Below are 24,612 nucleotides of genomic sequence, written 5' to 3' on the forward strand. Positions count from 1 at the left end.
TCATTCCCCAATTTATACTGGAGCCTGGGGTAAAGTTTAGCGTCTCCTTCGAGCCGGATGTTATCTGCCAGGCAGATAACTGCATTTCTACAAAAATTGCACCTGCTTTTTGCACTTTGGGGGTGAGGTAAAGAGTGTCTGGAAGCTTGGAAGGGCATCACTTGGTATGGAGGCTTTTGAAGACTCGCATTTAGTGAGCTAGGGGTGTGCTAAATAAAAATGGTGCAGTGAGCACTCGATTTGTCATCTGCGTTGTCCCGGGAGTGTTCAGACTCATTCTGAATCAAGATGGCACAGTACTTGGAAATAAGCATTGCACAATGAAGCAAGTGGTTGCTATGGACTTGTACAACCGTTCCTACTAAGAAGCCTGACTTCCCACTTCTGAGGGTGAAGAGGAAGAAACTAGGACACTTTCCTGAAGTCTTGCTCCTGCAGCTTAGAATAATGAAGTCTGTGTTGAAAATCTGGTTTTAAGTGAAGCTAAATAAATGTGATTTTAATCTGCAGTGGTGTTTTGGAAGTGGAAATGTAGCTGGTAAAGAAAAAAAAATAGGCGACTTCACACACTTTTTTTGGTTTTGGTATCTTGGTATATCCACAGAGTTGGCAAACCAACAGAAGGGGGTGTCTGTTACCAAGTCAAAGCATCACTCGGGATTTATGTGGACAGTGTCAGTCAAGTGGAGACAGGAAGTGTATTTCCTGGCAATGCACTCCTAAGAGCCAGTTGTGGAAACTGTCAAAAGTAATTTGTCAGTATTTCCTTAGCGGTAAGTTACTGGACTCTTCATGTCAGCATCACCACACATGGCACCATGGTGCATCACTATGTTAACAGCATAAAAGGCAGAACTGTGGCAAACAGTTGAGGAGAGGGTTGTTCAGGCTGCTGTCTATGAAACCACTTGAGGCTCTGTTTCTTTTCCCTCCCACAGGGCTTGTTCATGAGTGGCTTCCTCATGTGCATGAAACCCAGAGAGGTTTATTCTTCCCTGTACTGTACTTGAGCTGCACACTTTAGGTGTCCAGCAACCCATGGTAGGTAGCACTGGCATGGCTCAGCTTGGTAATTTTTTTCTTGTCCCCACTTTGCTTCAGTTCCCCTGACGGGGATGAGAGGAGGTTATGGAAGTGTTCTGCAGAGGTTACTTCCTCTTGCCATACCAAATCGACACTTCAAAAAAACAAACCAAGAAAACCCCAAATAAAAAAACCCCAATAACTTAAATTTGCTTAAGAAGGGTTTGCTGATTGTGCTGCTTTGCTAACAGTATCTCAGCTTTTATTGTGGCTATGGGATGTACAGATGGAAAACAATGACGGAAATGATAGATCTGTGCTTGGGACTCTGTGCCCAGTCAGTTGTAGACATGTGAGAATAGAGGTGGTGGTGGAAGCTAGCAATACATTTTTAATTGGGTTAAAACTGCTTTCATAAGAAGCTTCTCATTGTCACAAAAATTTGCTTGCTCACTTCATAAGTGGGAAGACCAATCTCTGCTTTGTTCTTGTCTTTTAAGTGCCTGCTGTACCAAAGCCCAGCCCAGCCTGGTTCATCCAAGCCCATGTAAATGCCTGAAGCTTGGCTGGAAGAAGCCCAGCTGTGGCCACGGGCTGAGTCTTCTGGCAGGAAGGGTTGCTCTCCTGTGCTGGCCACTGGAGCGGCTGTATGGGGATGGAGATGCTGCTTGGGCTTCAGGGCTGCTCTGCAGGGGCTTGCAAGACAGGGGTTGGTTATCTTTCCTAACCAGAGAACAGAGGTGCCACTCATTATCCAGGAGTAGTGTTTTATTTGTTTATTTATATTTTATTTATTATTTATTATTGGTATCCTTCTCTTTACCTCTACCATGCCTGCAGGGGTGCATTTATGCATGACCTTGGATGAGGCAAAAACCAGAGGTGGAGACTTCCTTGGTTTTTGAGGTCCAGGGCAAAGCTTTATGGCTGAACTGCCTGACCAAAGCTTGACAAGCCTGCTCTCTCAAATTTTATATTTATACACTTGAGGGACACACCTGTAACTTGAACTCTGGAAAAGGCAGGCCCAGGAGGGAGACCAAGACCTGCCTTTGCTACAATTCCAGAGAGCCACTTCAAGTGGCTTCCCAGTTGAGGGGTAACATGAGGAGGTGTTGGCAAGACAGGATTGAAGTCCCTTACTAAAATTGAACCCAGCCTATTTATTGTATGTGTATTTATTTATAGCCATTTGTGAAGCAAGAATACAAATAACTGCTTGAAAAGGGGTTGAAAGCCACCGAGTTTGGGAAGGTAGAAGGTGATTCTGCTAGTGGAGTAGTGACTTGCTTTTAAACTTTCAGTGCTTAACTTGGTCAGCTTGTACCAGAAGGAGTTTTGAGTGGTTAAAGCTGCTTCCTGGAATAAAACTTGAAACCTTGAGCTACTCACTGGGTGTCTCGCTATCTTTGGCTACTGGGAGCTGCGTTGAGGGGAACAAAGCTAATCTTTGTCCTAGGTTACAAATTCCAACTCGGTGGGTAGTGGGGGGGAAGTGGTGAGCTGGCTTGAGGAGGGACTAAGCAGAAGCACTCGAGTGGCTTTGGAAAAATCGCTGGGGTCACAAGCTCCTGTGAGCTGGGGCCAGCCACCTAAGCTGCCCAAGGTTTGCACCAGAGCAATGTGTTGGCAACAGGCCTGTTCTGAAAGCTGTCAGGGCAAATGCTGCTCCTTTTTCTTGTTCTCGCTAAAATGGAGATGACAAACTGCATGGGAGTCAAGACCTCAGTAATTACAGTGGCCACCACAAAAACAGCATGAACTCCAGGTCCTGTTACTTAAGTTTGAAGTGTTAGCTGTGCATCAGTGCATTCAATTAAAATGTGACCTAAACATCATGCAGGAGTGACTATTTCCAAGTCCTGTAATGAAAAGCAAAGGGGTTGGCGTTTTCCATCATCTGTAGGCGTTGTGTATCTAGTCCCTTATCTTCTCCCTGTGTTCTTTTTCTGTTCATCCTCCTAAAGTCAAAAGCAGAGCTAGTTATGCATCTCAAAATCTAGGGCAGTCTTTTAAGCATCTCTCCTGTGTGGTGGCATTTCCTACTCACCTACTCAGCGATGAGCTTCCCATTAGAGAGCTCAGAAGACTGTTTCTGCAGTCAGAAATACCTGCTTTTACAGAGTGAAAAGGCCAGAGAAAGCAGTTAGGCTGATGAATTTACTGAGTGAGAAAATGTCTCCTGCCCTGCATCCTACCAGGCAGGTTACACAAAGGCAATGTGGATTACAACCAGCAGAAACCAGACCTGGCATGGGGAACCTCTCATATCTGATTGTGAGGATTCATGAGTGGGCAGCTCTGATATTGGTCCTAAGCACACAGCACATTTTGCAGGCTTTCCAGTCAACCTATTAGGAATACCTATGAAAGAGTGGGCTTCTGGAATACTGTGTCCAATTCTGGGCTCCCCAGTTGAAGAAGGACAAGGAACTACTGGAGATAGTCCAGTGTAGAGCCACTGAGATGATGAGGGGACTGGAGCATCTCCCATATGAGGACAGGCTGAGAGATCTGTGTCTGTTTAGCCTGGAGAAGACTGAGGGGGGAATCTCTTTAATGCTTATCAACATCTAAAAGGTGGTGTCAGGAGGATGGGACCAGACTCTTCTCGGCTGTGCCCAGCAACAGGACAAGGGGCAATGGTCACAAACTGGAACACAGGAGGTTCAACCTAAACATAAGGAAAAACTTCTTCACTGTGAGGGTAGCAGAGCACTGGACCAGGCTGCCCAGAGAGGTTGTGGAGTCTCCTTCTCTGGAGACATTCAAAACCCACCTGGGCGTGTTCCTGTGTGACCTGGTCTGGGTGATCCTGCTCTGGCAGGGGGGTTGGACTGGATGATCTTCAGAGGTCCCTTCCAACTCCTCCCACCTGTGGTTCTGTGGGACTCTGCTGTGTGTGGTTGGTCTCACACACACACAGCTTCCCTTCTGTTCTGGGGAGGAGGCAGAAGTGGGCAGGGGGACCTGTGGTTGACTGCTTTTCTTGGGGAAAACCTTGACTTATAGCCTCTTTTCTGGCGTCTGTGATTTTTATCTGCTCAGCGATGTAAACATCGTGATGAATATTCCAGACTGTTGTTGGAAAGAGGAGATAAGAGCCCGTCAGAGCCTCTTCTCTAGTGAGCTTAAGCTGTTTTGTGCAAGTCCTGAAGTCTGAAAAATGAGTTACTTGCTCGGTGTGCATTGTGTTGCCCAGAGGCTGTGCAACTTTAAGGTGTATTCAATGTTTTCTTCCTGGTTTTGCTTTTCTTAGGACTGACTCAAATTCCCCAGGTGCAAAAGACAGAAATTTCCTTTACTGCCTCTGATCCCAAGAGTTTTGAGCCGTATGTGAAGAACCTTGAGAAGTTCTTGAAGGACTACAGTGCAGATCAGCAGACTGAAAACATCATATTTCAGGACTGTGGGGGTAAGTCTTGGTTATTTCCTGCAGCTGAGGGTTCTGACCAGTGTCTCTGTGTCAGGTCTGTCACAAGCGAGGGTGAGCAGTGGCGGGTGCTGTGTTTTCTTGTAGCCAGTGGCATGTTGGTAAGCTGGCAGGCTCTGGTTTCGCTCATATGGCTGCTCCTTAAATGGTGGGTTTGCACAGACCAGACTTGGCCAGGGATGTACCTAAGCTTGTTGCAGAGGTTACATGGTTGGGAACTCCCGCATTTCACTCCGAGGAGGTTACAGCTGACTCTATAAAGCTTATGGTGCTGACCTTACCATCTCTGAAAGCCAGGGGGGTTTACTGGTGACTTTGCTAAAGCCAGTGTCAGTCCTCCTACTGCAATGCAGCAAAACATCTGGGAGGTATTAACCTTTAATAGATTGTATCTAATGATGCAGAACAAGACTCACTTCTTAATGTGTGCATGTAAAATCTGAGGAGAACGCAGTTGTAAAAGCTGCCCAAAACTAAAATATCAGAGCCGGTGGATTAAATATGTGTTTGTTCTCTTCTACTCGGTAAGAATCCTCAGTTTAAAACCCCAAACTCCTGCAAACTTGCTGGTCTGGGAGCAGACCACACGTGGGGGGTGGCTGGGTGCAGGTCTGTGGTGTCACTTACCTGTTTGGACAAGGCGGAGAGCCTGCCTACGCAGTGCAGTGTAAGTGTTGCTGTTCCTGACGAGCAAAAGGCCACGTTGCATACGGTTGTCTTTTCATTCCCCTGTCACGACAGACATCCCTACTGACTACAAGGAGAGAGGACCATATAATGACGCCCAAGGCCAGAAGAAAGTCTGCAAGTTCAAGCGTGAATGGCTGGAAAACTGTTCTGGAATAAATGATCCCTCCTTTGGGTACAGGGATGGCAAACCATGCATCCTTGTCAAGCTCAACAGAATTATTGGCTTCAAACCTAAGGCAAGTATCTCTTCCCTTTCCAGCTGAAGCTGCTCAGAAGGAGGAGGAGTTGGCTGCAGATTTGCTGTGCCTGCTTTTCTGTCTGGAGGGAGATCAGTCTTAAACCCCTTCTGCAGAGGAGAAATTGTGAGATGATTTGAGTAACTGGCTTTAAAAATACTTGCCATTAAAATGCAACAAAAACTGCACACCACCAAGTTGGTAACAAGTAGCAATGAACCTCACAGTGCAAAGTCCTGGTTGTTTTTCTGATAGCTTCTGAGCCTGCTAACCAAATTGCTCTAATGGGGAATTTTCTTAAAATGATGAAACCCATTTTAAGTTCCTGTGTGCTTCTATAGGACTCCCAGGCTGACTCTGTCTGCAATAAGATCAGGACATTGTGTCATGCCCCAGTCTACTCCATTCTTGCCTCAGGCAGTGTAGAGTTGCCTGCTTTGCAAAAACCACTTAATTAAATGAAGTCATGCTAGTGTTCACTATCAGACTGATACGCAGTCTATAAAGTGTAAACTATGTCTGAGAGTCAGACACAGCTCTTGCTGCAAGAAAGGTCAGGACATCTTTAGGTGATTGAATGCAGTTTCCCAGATGTCTCTGTCACCTGCTTGCTTTGTGCTGCACCTGAAGGATGTTAGTCTGGACAGGAGTGGCTTTTACTTCTAGTTGCTTCTCCAGCACATTTAAATGCTAAAAACTTCCCTAAGAATTCAGTGGCAGAGCATATGTTATTGAACAAGGTGATGTGCAAAACCTGCACTCCTCCCTCTGGATGGGAAGCAGTGCAAATGAGATGCTAAACCCCCTTCACCTCCATTCGTCGCTGTGCTCATGGACAAGGAATGGGGTCTGTCCAGCTAATGTGTTTGGAGCAATGTTTTTCTTCAAAAGCAGCCTACTGTGTGCTAAAAGAAATCAGTTGAATTTTGGCTCATCTGATCCACAACAGTGGGTGCGTTTTGCAGGAGTGTGCTGTGCTCGGTATGCAGTGGTTTTGGAATGACGTAAGCTGCGTGTTTGGTGACTGGGGAAGAGAAGGGTTTGGTGTGCTCCTCTCTCCTTTGCCACAGAGCTCTGAAGAGCTCAAGACTGCCCTAGACAGCAGGGTCAAGGAATGGCTGCACACATTTCCTTCAGAAATATGTATCCTAGGCAACATTTGTGTCCCTCAGTCCGCCCTCCAGCACAGACTCTGTAGCGCTTGGGTTGAGCAAGATGTGTGTGGAGCACTTCTGAGACCTGCAAGGCTGGGAAGCGAAGCCTGCCACACTTGTTAAGAGGCCAGCATCAGAGCTGGCACTCCCACCTTTCCCTGATACACTCAGGGCCTTTGTCCTTCCCTGCAGGACGTGTTGAAGTTTGGCAAGGTTGGGGTGCGACTGCCGCTCCTTGTTTTCCTTCTTGTGTGTTTCCAGTCCTTGCTGTGCTCCCTGGCCGGGCAGGCAGCAAATCCTCCAGCAGCGCATCTCTGCCTGGTGCTGCCTGGGCTTTGCATAGACAAGTCCCACCGGCTGGCGCTCTGCAGCGACACCACGAAAGGGAAAATAACCTGATCTGCTTGCTTTGGTAGCCACAGCAGTGAAGCGGTGAGAACCGGCAACAGCTCAGCACGGGTTAAGAACCCCAGCTTCTGGTTGTGTTATGCTGTGAGTTTGGCCCAAGAGTCACCACCAAGAGCTGTTGGCTCTGAAACTGAGCTAGGAGGGAGCCTGGTTACTGGCATGTGTTTCGTACCATTGAGTTTTGCTGCTGCAAAGGTGCTGCAGCCTGTGGAGAAGTGTGCAGTGTGTAACGTGCCCTTGTTTTGGGTTTCTTCCAGGCTCCGGTAAATGAGAGCCTTCCTCCAGAGGTTATGGCAAAATACAACCCCTATCTCATCCCTGTTCACTGCGTTGCCAAGGTAAGCTGAAACACAAGAGAGCAGAGTCAGGAAGCTGCAGGGGAAGGGGCCCTAAGTCTTTGTCCGAGCGTAGCGAACCCTCTCTGCAGACAACTGCAGTGGTTCTTACTTGGCTATCTCCCCTTTCAGAACAGGAGTTTCTCAAGAGCCTGTTGGTGACAAATGACAGCACTGCCCTCATAGGGAGGGGTAAAAGCAGGGCCAGATAGCAAAGAGTACCCTCAAAACCAGCCATTTTGCTTCCAAGTACTGTTCCAGAGCTCCTAGAGGGGGTGGCTCAAAAAACGACTTTAGGGAAGAGGTATTTTACTTGGCATTGTAAAGCAGCTAAGAAAGGGCAAGCCTTTTTTTTAAATTTTATTTTTATTAACCAAAGGCAGTGCACTGGTATGACAGGAAGCTGTGGTGGCTTCTGAGTGTGTCAAGAAGTGGTTGAGCTTTTAAATAAAGCAGAGCTGTTTTCCTGGCAGATGTGTGCTGGGAGGTGCTGCTTGTGTAGCTGCTGGGTAGACAGTATTGAAGGGCCCTTTGCCACCATCAGGACCCTCCTCGTGCTGTTGAGGAAAGTCAGCGATCACCAAAGAGAGGTCAGGGTCTTGATGCTAAACAGATGCTGCTAGGGCAGAGGGCTGCAAAAGGTGGAGTTTGGGTGACTGTCATCGTTTGCTTTTCCTTGTGCTGCCTCCCTAGAGAGACGAAGATGTAGACAAGATCGGCACAGTGGAGTACTATGGGATGGGTGGCTACCCTGGCTTTGCCCTGCAGTACTACCCCTACTACGGGAAGCTGCTGCAGCCGCGGTACCTGCAGCCGCTGGTGGCGGTGCAGTTCACCAACCTGACCTATGACGTGGAGGTGCGTGTGGAGTGCAGGGCCTATGGGCAGAACATCGTCTACAGTGACAAAGACCGCTTCCAGGGACGCTTTGATATTAAATTTGACATAAAAAGCAGCTGATTGTAAGCACAACTCTCTCCCCTCCCCTCCTCCTAGCCATTAAAAAAGGTTAAAAAAAAAAAAAGAACAAAAAAGAAAACCTACTAGTCTTGAACAAACTGTCATACGTATGGGACCTACACGTAATCTATATGCTTTACACTAGCTTTCTGCATTTACTAGGTTAGAATGTAAACAAAGTGTAGCAATAGCGACAAATATTTATTCTACTGTAAATGACAAAAGAAAAGAAAATTGAGCCTTGGGACATGCCCATTTTTACTGTAAATTATGATTCCATAACTGACTTGTAGTAAGCAGTGTTTCTGGCCCCTAAGTATTGCTGCCTTGTGTATTTTATTTAGTGTACAGTACTATAGGTGCATACTCTGGTCATTTTTCAAGCCATGTATTGTATCTGTTTTCTACTTCTTGTGAGCAAAGACTTTTGCTGTCCAAGGTGTAAATACTCAATGGGACTAGAACTGGCATGATACTTCTCATTATTTTGTTCCTTTTCAAAGAAAGGCCCACCTGTGAGACTCTATTTAACAGCACTCCATACAGCTTCTGACTTTTCTGTGGTGTTAGGGTATTTTATTTGGAGGGGTGGCAGGGGAACCTAAGTTAAATGAAGTTGAAGAGAATAGATGATTGTGTACTGTGCTTTGTAGCGAATGCTCTCTCCACCTTTTCCCTCATCCTCCGGTATGTTGTGTGAGAGACTGGGTCAGACTATCACTCTCCCCAGTGATAGGCATAACTCTTTGCTTTGTATATTTTCTTTTTTTTTTCTTTCTTTTATTTTCAATTTTTTTTCCTGCTGGAGGCATCGCACACTGTGGTGCTAATGTCTTTATTGAATGTTTTGACCATTTTCATGGTGGAAGAATTTTATATTTATGCAGTTGTACAATTTTATTTTTTCTGCAAGAAAGTGTAATGTATGAAATAAACCAAAGTCACATGTTTGAAAATAAATCTTTATTTTAAACTTTATAAAAGCAATGCAGTACCCCATAGAATGGTGTTAAATGTTGTCTAAAGTGCAAAACTCTATGTTCTCTCATGTAACAATAGCCAGGAGTACAGTGCTCTTGTTGGTCATGTATTTCAGTCAGGCTGAAACATTGGACAAATAAATGAATGAACACACTCCTGTGTGCATGTCTCTTGCCTTGGGCGAGGATGGAGGCTCTCAGTTGTCCAGAATCTTGAAGAAGTACTGCACCTGTTGTGAACAGAAAATACATCTTGGACATGCTGAGAAGGGCAGAGCTGCTGCAAGCTGCAGTGTGCATCCAGAGCACCTTCAATTGCTGTGCTCACCTCTGAGCGCCTGAGTTATGCAGGAGTTCAGGAGCAGAGGGGTTGGGTGGTGGTTGGTTCCCCCTCCCTGAGCAGTAGATGTGCCAAGAGGCCACTGTGACACACACACCGGTCATTGCACCATTCAGGAATCCAAAAAAGTCTTCCATGTATTCCCATGGTGTGTTCCCCTCTGCAGGGGCAGCCCATTCCAGCAGTAACTACAGGTAAAAATGGTTTATCCCTAGTGTGGATTAAAGCGTCTGCCAGCGGGCTGAGTTACAGGTCAGGGGCCAGGGGAGGGGTGCAAACCCAGGTCATTCATAGCAGAAACAGTTTCACGGCACCACCTTGTGTGTGGCTGCTGGGCCAGGGCTCAGCGCTCAGACGTGACGCGGTGTGGCAGCTGGCTTCCTGCGGCAGCCAGGAGCACTCGATGCTGCGCGGCACCGGTTACGAGCGAGAATTTGTGTGAAGTGACAAAACACAGCTGTCCTAGAGCAAGCTGCTTGATAAAGCCTTCCTCGTCGGAACACATGGTGCTAGAAAAGCCACGCTGCTGAGCTTTCTGCCATCTGCTAGGAGGACCAGCGCAGTGACGGTACGCTGTGGTGCTGGGCGCGCACATTGGGCTGTTTTATGCTGCTGCCACGGAGCTTGTGGAACTCTCGCCTTCAACTGCTTTACTGCTGTGTGTTTATAGCCAGGCAAGGATTTAACAAAGATGCTGTGATTAAAGCGCTGAAATATGCCCTGAAGGAAGCACCACCTGCACAAGAGCTACAGGAAAGGGAGTCATTTTGCCCCCAGCAATGACTGCCACCATTGCAGGGGAGGGGGGTGTGGCTCAAGGTTTGGTAGGATCAGCTTGCCCCCACAGTTCAATTCTCAGGTGCTTGGCCTGGGGTAGTAAAAAAAAAGAAAAAGGCCAAAAAAAACCCAAACCCAATCCCTTCAAACCACCAACAAAAACCCAAAACACCCTGAACTACTGCATCATTTACCAAAGACCCAACTCATGGTTAGATAATTTATCTCCTTTTATTTTACCATATAAGCTCAAAGTCCAAGCATGAAGCGGTAATAAAGATAATGGCTTATTCCAGGGGTGGGGTAAACTGTAGGAAACATGGTGCCTGTGCTGCCTTCTGTCAGCAAGTGCCAAAAGGCCTCATAAAAGACCTCGTATAACTTAGTCTTAGTAATGGCACATGAAATAAAGCAAAACCAAACCTTTAACACCCCAACACCCCCCCCCCATTACTTTCTAGTATATCAGTGAAAGCAGGATGGCCCATCCTGGCCACTGACCCCGGCCATGCACCTTGCACCCACTCAACTATTCACAGGTCTCATGACACCTCTGGTACACATGTGTCAGGCCCCTCCCTGTCCCCAAAAAAGATGCTGCTCGCCTTGCTGTGCCAAGTGGCTGCTCAAAAGCCCTGAAGTGATGGGGGAGCAGGGGAAGGTGGTCAAGCTGTGACATCTCAGCAACCCAATTTAAAATTTGCATTGCTTGCAAGATTAATTTTTTCTTTTAAAATCTGTGCTGTGTTGCCTATGTAAAATCTATTCTCCTTCTCTACGGAAGGCAGCACTTTCCTTACTGCCTAACAGGACATTACACTATAAACTGCCGGTTTGAACATGTTGTTCTTTCTGCCAGATTGGCTCAACATAGTTAAGTATAATTGCAGCCATTAAAGTGGATTTTATCGCCCTTCTTGTTGATATAGGACACCTGCATTTCAAGGTTAGAGAAACACACAAAAATACTAATAAAAAAAAAAGCAAAGAGAGAGAGAGAGAAAAAACACACACACACACACACACACACACACACACGCTTAAGAACAAGAACCTTTCAGGCCATGTCTGCATGAGCACTTGCACCAGCACACATCAGGTACCGGCTTTACAGCTCTGAGCTTTGGCACTTCTGGGCTTGTGTTCCCAGTCTGGCCGAGGGCGGCTGGGGGGCACAGGCCCGGCACGACCCTCAGTGTGCACCGGGAGCTGTGCCAAGAGCAAAAATAAAAGGCCACGGGCAGTGGGGTCTGCTCCTTTGCGGGTCACAGGCCTGGGTCCAGCCCCAGGCCGGGGCACAGAGACGCCGCCACCACCACAGGCCCCATTGCCCTGAGATGGGGCAGGTTCGGGAGAGCCGCATCAGCTGCCACCACTTCCTGCGCTGCCCCGGCCAGGGCTGCGTGGCCTCCCCGGGTCAGGCAATGAGCTGCTCTGCAGCACACACTGGTGCAGGTGAACGCTGCCCTCTCCCAGCTCTTGCTCGCTTGCTATTAGCAACAAAAGGCATAGCGTTATTTTAGTCCTTAAAAGCCCCTGGTTTTCTGCAGCCAGTTTTCCCAGGCCAGGTTGAACAACCTCAGCTTACTCACAACTCACAACCTACGGAAAACTTCTTGCTCCTCGAGTAACTTTTACTGGACTGTTGAAAATCCACACAGGCTGTAGTGGCAAGGCTCGGCCATCAGAACAAGCACACGATGTATTGTATGATGTCCAGAGCTAGGCGCCGGTATGTTCTCTTTATATATAATTATCATCTTTATGTGGGTCAGCTGCCACCCAGCTTCCAGTAAAACCAGTTAGGAGCTGCCATGTCTGTGGTACACAGAAAGGATCCTGCCCTCCAAGAACCTCACCCTTGGGAGCACAGCAGCGCTGGACAAGCAGCACCAGAAACAAGGCCCATCCGTCACCCCACTCACTGGAGACAGCTTGAAGAACCTCACTCTAAAGACCCTACTCCAAGGGGATCCAGGACTTGGAGGTACTTGCACTGAGCATCTAGATGGGGGTCAGGTATTCCAAAGCACTCTGTATGTTAGGAAATACAGTTCCTCTCTGTCCCAGGGCCCAAGTGCAGTATAAAACACAAAAAGGGAGCTGTGCCCGTACAAAACACCTCAACAAGACACACATTTGATCTAGGGCAAAGTCAGCTTCTCTGAACCAAGCACACCTCTGGTCTCTTTACAGGACCCAAAGGTGGCAGAGGTTGAACCCACACCAGGAACTGATCTGAAACAACCAAATGCATTTCACAGGTGCCACCCAAACACCCTTCAGATGATGCTAACATTCGGGTGTGCTCACTCCTTCCCAGGGAGGAAAGAGGATCAAATTCAACATCCGTACTCTCCTCACAGATCTTAGGAACCATCTCCCTGCTTTACAGCATGCAGCTACGCCTGCTCTAGCTCCTGTCCAGGAACAAACTGTTGTATTATTAATGCTCAGGAAGCAATAACAGGTGAGTGTGACCTTCTGGCTCTGACCTATAAACTGTTTTGCCAAGGAGCAGCTGAGAGTTGCTTCAGCTCCACGCAGCTCTGCTTCAGTCACACACGCTCTCTGCAAAACTTGCGCTCATGAAGTTGGATGAAAGGTTTTTTCATCCCTGCATTCATTCAGAGCCTGTCAGTCATGGAATCACAGAATCATAGGATGTGTTGGGTTGGAAGGGACCTTTAAAGGTCATCTGGTCCAACCTCTCTGCAGTGAGCAGGGACATCTTTAACTAGTGATCCTTGGAGCCCCATCAAGCCTGACCTTGAATGTCTCCAGGGATGGGGCCTTTACGACCTCTCTGGGCAACCTGTTCCAGTGATCTGTCACCTTCATTTTGAAAAACTTTTTCCTAATATCCAACCTAAATCTACCCTTTCTAGTTTAAAACCATTACCCCTCGTTCTATTACTACGTGCCCTTTGAAAAAGTCCCTCCCCAGCTTTCCTGTAGGCCCCCCCCAGGTACTGGAAGGCCGCAATAAGGTCCCTCTGGAGCCTTCTCTTCTCCAGGCTGAACAGCCCCAGCTCTCTCAGCCTGTCTTCATGGGAGAGGTGCTCCCGTCATCCCAGTGCCTTTCATGCAGCTGGGCAGACACTCTCCAGCACCCTCACCTCAAATCCACTACTCTCCTCAGTTCAGTGTAGATCCAGGCACATGATCCAGAGAGTCTTTGCTGGCCAAAAGTTTCAGCAACAGTAGACTTTCCCTAAACACTTAGGTCTTACAATTTTTTACAGGTTATCTCCGTTTGAGGTCATTAGTAGGAGCCAAAAATCTCTCTTTGCCCATTGATGTTGGTTTGTACATTACACTGCATTTGTACATTAGCATGAACCTGCCAACTCTGTTAGCAAGTAGAACTGCCAACATCTAAAATGCATTTCAGCTACAGTTTGCTCACCCAACTCACGTGACTAAACCATTAGACTAACACACCAAAAAGCCCATGGATTCATGCCATCCTTCCAGCCACAAGCAATCCTCAAAGAAGAGGCTCTATTTCTCACTGCATTACTTGTTCTGAAAATACAGAATTCTTTTCCCATGTGAACCTGAAGAGGGTTTAGTCCCAGGAAGAAAAAAGAAGGGAAGTTACTCACTCCTGCCTGTCTCTCAAGCGTCACGCACTTTAAGAAATGAAGCCGGTCAGGCAGCCCAAGGCAGAACAATTTGTACACATGCACTTCAACTGTCCAAGTTAATGTCTTAAGTACAGCTGGGATAAAAATCTCTATGCACCAAAAAAGAAAACTTTGTAAAGGAAGGTTTTACTAAAGAACACTACAGGATAACATAGAGCATATTCTGCTTTTATGCCATGTGCTGTTAAGACAGTCACCTCGAACATTGCATATGGTTATGATCAGCTCTGAAAATGCAGTGAAAAAGAAGGGAAATGGAAGCGATTTGGAAATTGTTCCATAAAATAAAAGATTTGAGAAATTCGAATTCCAGACAGGATGTAAATGGGAGGACAAGACGAGAATTTCTTACACCACAATCAAAACACCAAAAAAGTGGATTTTATGCTATTTACACCACAAGAAAAATAAGTGAAACACAAAACTTCTTTACAATAACAAAGTGTTGTTTTTACATCATACATAGCTACTGTGCTGCTTGGACCACTGATTTCTGAAGTATAGATACCTGCAGATTTAATAAGAATGTACAGGCTCACTGAATCTCCCCACTCCATAAACCAAGAGTATAAACCAACTGCTCAGTAGCTGGGGCTGAACATATCAGGACTCTCCCACCAGGAGCTCTACTCTTCCTTTACCAGCATCTTTGGTTGCCATCAGAAGAGATCATTGGCCTGGTAGGGCCCCTGGAATTAAATAAAGTGAAAGGTGCTGGCTCCCACCACACATGAAAAACAAGCACGTGACAGCGAGTGCTGCCTTCCCCAGGATCCCAAGCAGCTCACTGAGTCACCAGGCTCACTGCCTCTGCACTTCACGCTTATCCTGGGGGACATTTGCCTGCCCCAAAGTCAGGAGCTCTTGTGGAGCTCTTGTATGATGTTCCTGAACCAGCCAGCTTAGGTACAGACAAGACGCCAGGCACAGCACCACGGATCTTGATGCAAGCTGCAAACACATCCTGAACACTGGATAAAACCACTCAAAAGGGCCCCTGCTGCTACCACCTGAAGTGTCTCGGTAAAGCCTGGTTGGGATGTGTTCATACAAGCCATAGGCACTGTGGGAGATCCTCGCCAGTGCTGAGCTAAGGCTCTCCAAGCCTGCTCAGAGAGCACTGAAAGTGCTCCAGGGGGACCTTATAGTGACCTTCCAATAGCTGAAAGGTGCCTATAAGAAAGCTGGGGAAGAGCTGTTCACTAGGGCATGTAGCAATAGGATGAGGGGTAATGGTTTTAAACTAGAAAAGGGTAGATGTAGGTTGGATATTAGGAAAAAGTTCTTCAATATGAGGGTGGTGGATCACTGGAACAGGTTGCCCAGAAAGGTGGTGGAGGCCCCATCCCTGGGGACATTCAAGGTCAGGCTTGATGGGGCTCTGAGCAGCCTGATCTAGTTAAAGATGTCCCTGCTCACTGCAGGGGAGCTGGACTGGATGATCTTTAAAGGTCCCTTCCAACCCAACACATTCTATGATTCTATGATGGCTAACAGAGGAGGAAGTGGTCACAGAGAGAGAACAAGGATGAGTTTCCACCCACTTTATGGATTCAAGTAAGAATGGAAACAACAAGCAAATAAACCAGGTAGAAGGCAGCCGGCATTTACAGCTCTTCCTGAGCAACCAGGATGTTCTTCAAGGTAGCATTTGGCCAGGAGACCAGGCAGCAGGGTAAAAGTTATGACAGATAAGACAGTAACCTAACATTCTGAAAAAAAACCCCACCCCAGTAGTGGCCTTGCCTGCAACATCACAAGCCCCTGTGGGGCAATGTCCCACCAAACTAATGGCATAAATTCCCACAGCACAGTGCTCAAAGTACCTTCTGAGCAATGCTGCTGAATCTAGAAAGCAACATTCACCTGTGGGACAGGTCAGTATTAAGAGGCCAAGAGCTTATTTCAAGTCTCAGCAGCTCTCTCTGATTTCAACTCTCCTGCTGTATGCTGAGTACTGTCAGGACAGGACTAGACTGAGTAACACACGAGTGACCAAGTTCCCAACCAACAGCTGGTCTGAGTAAGGCCACACTGAGTAAGATCAGAGAAACCCCACAGCTCCTGATGAGTGGCTGGGTAGTCTTGGCATGCTGACTCTCCCCAGCAGAACAGCAGTGACTACCACTGACACCAATGCAGAAAGGAAACTTGCCCAACTCTGGCCACTTCAGAGAATAGCCACTTGCTCAGAGATGTGCCAACATATTTCAGATATATTTGTAGATAACATCATTCCTGCCCATATGCCAGTGTAATTAGGGTTAATGAGGGAGAATCCAGCTCTTACTGAAAGCAGAAGATGCCCAATGACTTCGAGGAGCCCTAGGCTACAGCCAACGTCCTTCCAGGTGACCACTGCTATCTCGTTCTCTGCTTGCAGAGCTGCTGGCACAAGATCATCATAGCCAGTGCCAGTACTATCACAACACAAACCCGATACTGCTGTGACACCACACTTTGAATAATTACTTAGTACTTAAGAAAGAAGTGGTTTCTAGAGCTTGATGTACTCTTAACTCAAGATACTGCATGGTGTTAGCATCTATGCGAGCTATGAAATCTTTTCCACAGTCATCTATCCTTATTAACATATTTGGCTTTGGTTTTTTCTCCTCCCACGCTCCACATACATTTCAGTGCATGTATGCAGATAGCTGACTTAGATTCTCCCCTTAATTACTGCTAGTTTACAATAGTCAGTCACGGAGTTTGCACTGATGAGGGAAGGGGTAAACCCTACACAGAAAGTACCAACATAGCTAATCACTTGCCTATTTGACTCAAGAGATAGGTGGGAGGTGTAACTGGCGGAGGTCAATAACAAGAATCCACATTAAAATATATTTACATCACACAGCAGTGTGTGCTACAGGCAAACAGTGCTTCCCTTACCCCAAAAAAGGTGTAGAACCCCTTGCTTAAGAAACAAAAGGAGATTCTGGGCTTCTAGGTGATTGTGTACCTACAGTGTTCCCTTACTGCTTTTGCTGTATACACTATTCCCCAGGGCTTTCCTCTTTGCTGCAGTCTGCCCATCGTGCAGCTGAGCTGCAGCTAAATTGTTGCTATGCTTCAGCTGGAGAAAGAGGAGTAATGGAATAGAACCTGGGCTGCTTGGTTCAAAATGAGAACATGCTGAGGGAACCAAAGAAGTCAGTGGCCTCAAAGGCACAAACTGGGCCTCAGATGAGTTCTCATGAAGCGTCACGCCTTCCCTCTGCCTTGACCTCCCCTCCACAAAATCACCTTGCTCAGCGCAACACGAACACATGCCAAAAGTCAAGCCCTATTTATTTATCACGCAGGTTACCTTCAGGATCAGGTGAAACTTAGAGAGCTTTGGGAGCCGCTTGATTCACACTCGTTAACTTCTCCTCTCTGGCACTTATAAACCTCAGACTTGGCAGAACAAGGTGCAATTGGACCTCGGATCTTGCCCAGAAGTGGAAGCACAAGAGCCGAACTATTTCACAACTCTGTTTAAACAGGTTTCTAGTTAAGTTTGCCTGTCTGGACCACAAGTATAATAATTATACAACCTATGTTCAGAATGAGGCTGCAAGTGACCTAATATCATAATTCAATTTTTTTAACAAAGAGAAATCACCAACATGTTCAAAATCCACCGCTTTATTATTGCTATTTTTAATTGTAATTGCTCGTCAGATAGGCCCGGGCAAAAAGATTACTTAATTCTCTGTACAAGTATATGTGCAGCATCAGGAAACATTGTGAGACAGAATGCCAGTGCTGGCTAACATCCTCTGATATGCAAAAACAAGTAAGACGAAGTTTTCCTACACTCCATATTCTTCCCAACCTGTATCTCAAAAGCTGTTTGAAAAAAGTCTCAGAAAGTAAAAATGGAGAAGCACTCAAATCATAACAACCATTATCTGGCAGATTCCCCCAGAAATCATTTTGTACCAGGAGATGCTGAAATTTCCAACTGACAGACAAAAATAGCTACTGCTTTGACAGAAACTTGCAAAAAACCCCACCAAAAACTAACCTCACCCAAACCCTCCATTTTAAAATTTATTTTCACTGGAGATGATTAAAAGCATCTTACCCTGGATTATGCAGCTCAGTATGGGCCCCTAATAAAAGACTTCATTGCAAAATTGCCGTATGACTGAGTGAAACAATGGCTTCTTTATTAATATTTTAAAGACTCCTGAGGGAAATGCTGTACTGCTGAAATGCCCTCAGTGAAAGGTTCATTGCCATGCTATGCACTTCTGCTGTGTAATGTTTTACAAGCTACGTTGCCCTGTGAATGGGGAGAGTTGGTTCTCAGCTGGTAGAGGCAGCTTGCATAATACCAGACAAGTTAATCGGTAACAAGCAATGCAGGAGACCTTTGTCCGAGTGCGACATACACAAATTCCACACTAAGCACATTGATGCTTCTGAGAGTTACTCATTGACATGCTTCATTAAATTGCTTGGCCTATACCTCAATGCACCAAAACCATCAGTTCGGCAGAGCTGCGTCCCTCTGATGCCTTCCATCCTAAACTGTTGCACCATAACCTCAGCCAGTTCGCTACTGGTCCGAAGGCATTTCCAAGGAGGATGATAGCAAGCACGCTGCAGCATGCCCTTGTGTTGAGACAACAGCAGTGGGCAGGCGAGGAAACAGCAAGCAGAAAAACACGAGTAGGCAGTCGGCAGAGTGCTTCTGTAACAGGACTCTCTTCTTACAGAAATGGTTATGGGAGGCATTTGTCGTGTCCCTCCACTGCAAGGCAAGTGCCCCCCTGTGCACACTGAACAGCTTGCTGAAACACCCCCCCGCCCCCAGCCTCCCCAAATAAAGGCAAAGGAGGTATAAGGTGTGCTTCTGCTGGCACTATTTGGAATGCAAGACCAAGGACAGCTGGCTTCTAGCAGGTGGAAGACACACCGCACCAAAAGCCTAGGAGCAGTGCAGCTCTTAACACTCACCAGAGCATTTAGTTCATACTAAGTCTGAGGAAAACCATGCTGGTTTTCATTGCTCACAGCACTTGTCCAGACAAAACACATTTGCTGAACTGGCCCGTCCTGTCACCGCTTATCGTACGACACCACCTCCTATCTCCCCAAGGCTGGATCTAACCAGTGCCAGAACTTGTGCGAGTCTCCATCTGCCAGACTGCTGTAGCTGACCTGCACAGCTAGATGGTATTACTTATTTGCTTAAATGTCTCAAAAGCAGTAAGCCAGTCTCACTGGTGCGAGGCTGAGTGAGAGAAAGCAGAGCTCCCAGCAGTCTGCCCATCCCCAGCCTCACTCTCCAACACCACTGCACAGCTGAAATGCAAAGAAGTGATAGGAAAAAAAAACAACCATCATGACAGCTCTCTCAGAAGATGAACAAAACACTCCAATAACAGCAAAATCATCCCCCTTCAATAGGCAACTTTCATGTCTGTGGATGCCACAAATAGCTCTGAGGCAAGGGAGATGACTGGCAAATGATACTTGAGGAGGTCCTCGCTACTGCCTGGCTGGAAAGCTGCCCATGACACTGAAAACTGACACATTTCCCTCCATCGTCCCAATGCCCAAGGAGGAGCCTGACAGCACCCAGCAGCCATGTGGAGGCACGCATGCAGCACCACGAGGAGCCAGTGGAAAGAGGGCCTGTGGGGCTGCAAGGCTGAGAAGGCAGCTGGCACATCCTCCACTTCCATCAAAACAGGCTTAAGAGCTCACCCCCCTCCACAGTTTCACACGCAAGCCTACCAGAGACACGAAGGCCCATGTAAGCACACTCCTGCAGCGACTGCCACATTATTATCCTCTAGAAGAATTAGTCACCTAATAACAGCATCTTCCTCAGCAACAGGGAGAAGCTTATTTCACCCAGAACTCAAATTTTACCCATCTCACAGGAAACCCTATTTCATGCATATCTTACTGGGCGCAGCATGCTTTCCCTCTATGTGTAAGTACACAAACATCTATACATCTATGTCTATTAAGCATTTTTCAGTTATGCAAAGAAACCCACATGAGATTGCCCAGACACCATGGCACAGGATCATAAAGCTTGTGTGGATGGCTCAGACACAGCAGCTGCACCTCAGTAGAGAGATCTTTCAGGTTTCCCCAGACGCACGCAGTCTATCATCCCTGGAGTGTTTTGCTGCAGTACAAATGCCCCTATGGAACTGCTCCCAAAAAAACCCAACCAAACCTTGAACTGCACAGCATGAGCAACAATTTACAGGCAGAGCATGCCAAAAATACTGGTTTTGTTACAACTGCAGGTCTAGGCTACCAGTTTTTTAATAGTTGCCGATTATGTGGATTCCTGCATAATCTGAAAGTTACTCAGCCACTTCGGACCCAACAAATAGGAGGTGTGCGTACAGCACCACCACCTGTGGGAAGTTTTACTCGCTGTACATCCAGTGATGTAAATAAGGCCTTCACTGGCTTGATTTTTAATTTGCCTTCGGTTCTTTAAGGAGGCGTATAAACCATGAAGTCTGGAAGCCACAACATATTGTATTAAGTACTTCAATTAAAACTAGTCCAGGAATAAAGGAAACTTGTTTTGTCTAGAGAATGATTATTCATCAGATCCAATGGTTTGAAAGCTTCTATTTCAACAAGATATTTATCAGAAATGTTCCTCCAGTCAAAGGCAGTGAGTTGAAAACCAGAATCATCTTTCACAATGTGTACATGAAAGACACAAATGAAAAACTGTCTCTAGTCTGTTACACAGAGCACTTACTTGGCATCCAAAACATGCATGTTCCCATCCTTGCTCTACCTGACTCAGAAAGAATGTGAGTGCAGGTGTGTACTGTAATTGTTTGCATGCTCCAAGTAGTACCTGCTTTATACAAAATTGAAACAAATCTGTCAAGAGGCAGAGCAGTACCTGCTTTGGATGTGGGAAACAAATGCAAACCCCTGCTCTGGATGAATGTGCTACACAACATTAGTTGATCAGAAAAATTAAGAAAATAGTTTAGCCTTCACTCATTAAACCCTATCATCTCATAAATATGCCATTGCTATCGGACTCCGTTCTCTACTTCCTCCTTTCTTTCTTTTCCCCATTCAAATGGAAACCTGATGATAAGGGTCAGAAAACAAATTGTTCTGAGCTATCTGTGTCTATCCATTGTCAGTTGTGAAAATACATTTTATACAAGGACACACAAGTCTATGAAGTGAATAAATAAGCACCTGACTCAGTAAGTCAAAGAGCTCATCCAAGAGGCTTCAGGGCAATATTCACCCTCCTCCTGTATCATTAAACTAGGAATAAGAAAGGCTGTCACAGCTTTGCAACTGAAAATACACCGATTTTTCCATCGTGACCAGTTATGTGTTAGGCTCAACTGCATCTCCTCTCCTCTCTTGAGCCGAAGTGAGTTATTTATTAATTCTAGTATGCTTTAGTCACTGCCTAAAAGGTGAAGTAGTTTGTAAAACAAAGAGAGGGTCAAACTGGTGGAAGTAAGTGCTGGTATTTGCTTTTGGGGTTGGTTTGTTTGTTTGTTTGTTTGAGAGCTTTTTAAGATTAAAAGTGAACTTTCATTTTTCCAGGCCCATGGAAGAGAGATCTAACAAAAAAACCAAACCAGTGAAAAACTGCTGCAGTACGCTAATTAAGTACAGTGTTCTAAAACTAGGCGCACAAGGTGACCCTTACTTAGTTAATCAGTCCTTGCTGTTCTCGAGACAGTGCCGTTCTCTCTCCTTTCCCCGAGTACTCCTTTGCCATGATTTTAGGAAGAAAGATCACTACCTTGCCCTTCCTAGTGACTGTCAACTAAGTATGAACCACCAAAGTCACCTAGAGTTTGTCTATTAACTTCAGCAAGCATTTGGTTTAGCCCTCAATTACCCATCTCATCTCCTCTAAGAAGGCTCTGTTTGTGGAAAATCAGACAGTAGCTGCCATTGCCAACACTTTTCAAATTTCAGTTAGTTCTTAAACTGTGGGTGATGAAAACTGCAGAGAATGGTGGAGAAATCTTAAGGCAAGCAGTACCGAGCACTAAGAATACCTGAGTCCTCAGGAAAGCACCAGTGTGTTTCCTTCTATACAGGAACATGCCTTTACTGTGCTTCCATAAATACGGTGCATTGAAGGCCCATGATAGGATAGTAGGTCAACCAGATATCTCCCCTTCCCATCTCCATTTGGAAGTTCAAAAGTCACAAAACCAATCAACACACAGATCAAGCTATTCAGCTTCCTAGCCACAAAGTGGCAACAGCAGAGGTCCCTTTGAGCATCTTGCACTGCTGACCCTGCAGATGTGCACACAGAACATGCAGTCACAACAGAGCCAGGAATGTAGCAGGGATCTCTAACAAGCTGCTATAGCCTAACCATGCCACACAGCAGCCAACAGACACATCCAAGGCTTTCTCCGTACGAACCCAATTCAAGCTCAGGGATACTGGGACTACCACTCTGCAGCTCCTAGCCCTGTAAGGAGAGGCTGCACTGGAAACAGGAACCTCTGGAAAAGTATGGTTCAGCCATCAATCATGGTCAAGGTTGTACAGAAGCGCTGAACCAAAAGCAGTAAACATCTACATTCAGGGTGTATCAAACAGGCTCTGACTCCTTTTGGGCTGTAAGAGTTCCCTGAGGCCCAACTCTCTGGATCACCAAGTTTCAGAATGCTTACATCACAGCATCCTCTCTCCAAGAAAGCTTACTGGGTTTCAGAAGAGTAGTTAAACTATTTCCTATTCCGGGGAAAAACAACAACAACAACAAAACCAAACCACCAGCAGCAGCAACACAAAACAACCCAAAACCAAAACTAACCGACCAAACAAAAAAAACCAAATGAAAACAAAAAACCCCCTACAACACACCAAAACCAACCCACTCCCCCCAAAAACCCTGCCAACATACGTGCAATGACAATTGGCAGGAAAAAAAAAGTGTTAGAAATTCATGTCATTATTTGTAATAATGATTATGCAGTTTGCCCTCTAAAAGTCATTGCATTTAGTGTTTTATTTTGGAGATGAGAAATATAAATCAGAACTTTATCATATAGAATTTCAGAGCCAAACGCTTTTATTCCAAAATTTGAACAGTGGCTTAGCCACTTAAGATAAAATCAGCACTGGTTAGAAATGAAACTCTAGAGCTCCTAGCTCTTGTTCCTGAATTCACGTTGCCAAACTTACCTTTCATAAGCAAAACGGGAGTGCAAGAATTTGCATATGGGCTGGTTTTTGGAGCTATACTGGATAGTAACTGCAGAAGAGTATTAAGACCGTACAAAAACCAATGCCACCTGAAGAATGGAAAGAGACTGCCAGGGATAAATTAATTTTGTTTGGCGTTTTAAAAAGGATCCTTCATCTTTGTTGTATAAATCTAGTAGGTCAGATTTCTCTCTGAAATTGACTCCAGACTCCTCCTCTACAAATCAGCTGTCCTACAGTGATACTGTAAAGCTTTTATAGCAACAGCAGCATTATATCTCAGCAACAGCAACATCCCCTACCAGAAGATGGAAGTAATGAAAACATGCTAATGCCATATCAAAAGAAGCAAGTTCCACTGCGCCAACATAGCCAAGGTCATTCTCCTCAACGACAAGTGCCTTACCCGTCTCTGAATTCACCTCCTCCAAGGCTGAGACTAATTGCTCTGTTAAACTCAGTATATTAAAATATTCCGGTTTCCACTGAAGAATGAAAACATTCACTATGATTTACTGAACAGCATACTTCTTAACAATGTTAATCTGGCTCAGTTTCCTACTATGGTCATCTTGTATGCCACACATTCACTCTGCTCTAGCCCAGCATGTACAGCACTCTTACAGATACTGGGGCTGAAGGGGTAGAAAAGTCTGGTTTCTGCTTGCAGCAAATGAGACCTCTGGGACTGGATTTGAACTCCTCTTGCAGAAAAGCTCACTGAGGAAAAAGTCCTTCCCAAAGATGATCTCTGTGTATACTCTATCATTTCTTTTTCATCAGTTGTAACAAACCCTTGCACTTAAGCAAATCCAGAGGTTATTTTTTATTTTGCTTACTTAAATTTTCAGGCAACTACATTTCTTACAGAATGCAAATTTAAAGAATTAAAGATCCAAGAATTAAAGTCTTAGCAGTAAAAGGGTTTCTGTAGTTTACTTTATAATGCTTATTTGCCAAACAATCAGAATGAAACTTTCACTGCTTTATTTACATGTTAACGAACATTGACCCATGTCCTTTACAACTGCTGGCTGGACAGCAGGACTGTTACAGAAGAAACTACAGACAGATGAAGAGCCACATTCTGTGTACAATTATGCCTATGGTAAAAAAGGATTTTAGACTGCTCTACCAAAAAAAATACTATTAAAAAAATGACTGTTAAAATGACCAGTTTGCAATGGAAACTGCAAAGTGTGCAGTCAGAGTAATACTAGATCAAGAACTGCTTTGGCCAACTCACCTCACTTATAGCAGCTGCAAGGTCAATTTAAACAACTAGCAAAATAGGGTTATACCTGCTTTGACACAGCATAAAGGAGACAGACTGTGGACACGAGAGAGAGAGAATTCAGCTGAAGTACTAAAATACTTGATGAGTGTTTGTGAGACTTTCATTTTTCCCTTGCAGGCTATGCCTTTTTTCCTGCT

General features: G+C 45.7%; 2 protein-coding genes across 2 annotated transcripts in view; one reads left to right on the forward strand and one right to left on the reverse strand.

The window, feature by feature from the left end:
• Positions 1-4,282: 4,282 nt before the first annotated feature.
• Positions 4,283-9,374, forward strand: ATP1B1 (ATPase, Na+/K+ transporting, beta 1 polypeptide; the record flags this gene model as incomplete). Its single annotated transcript, XM_010181943.1, has 4 exons — positions 4,283-4,438; positions 5,198-5,382; positions 7,202-7,282; positions 7,973-9,374. Coding segments are annotated over 4 exons (689 nt in total), but the record flags the coding sequence as incomplete, so codon positions are not given.
• NME7 (NME/NM23 family member 7) overlaps positions 9,367-24,612 on the reverse strand; it is a gene marked incomplete at its 5' end in the record, with an annotated part of 59,024 nt that continues 43,778 nt past the window's right edge. The window contains one exon of the mRNA XM_010181944.1: positions 9,367-9,449. Coding sequence (XP_010180246.1) covers positions 9,417-9,449 — 33 coding nt within the window. The remainder of the gene's footprint in view (positions 9,450-24,612) is intronic.

This window comes from Mesitornis unicolor, unplaced genomic scaffold (assembly GCF_000695765.1).
Source record: "Mesitornis unicolor isolate BGI_N332 unplaced genomic scaffold, ASM69576v1 scaffold18793, whole genome shotgun sequence".
Lineage (NCBI taxonomy): Eukaryota > Metazoa > Chordata > Aves > Mesitornithiformes > Mesitornithidae > Mesitornis > Mesitornis unicolor.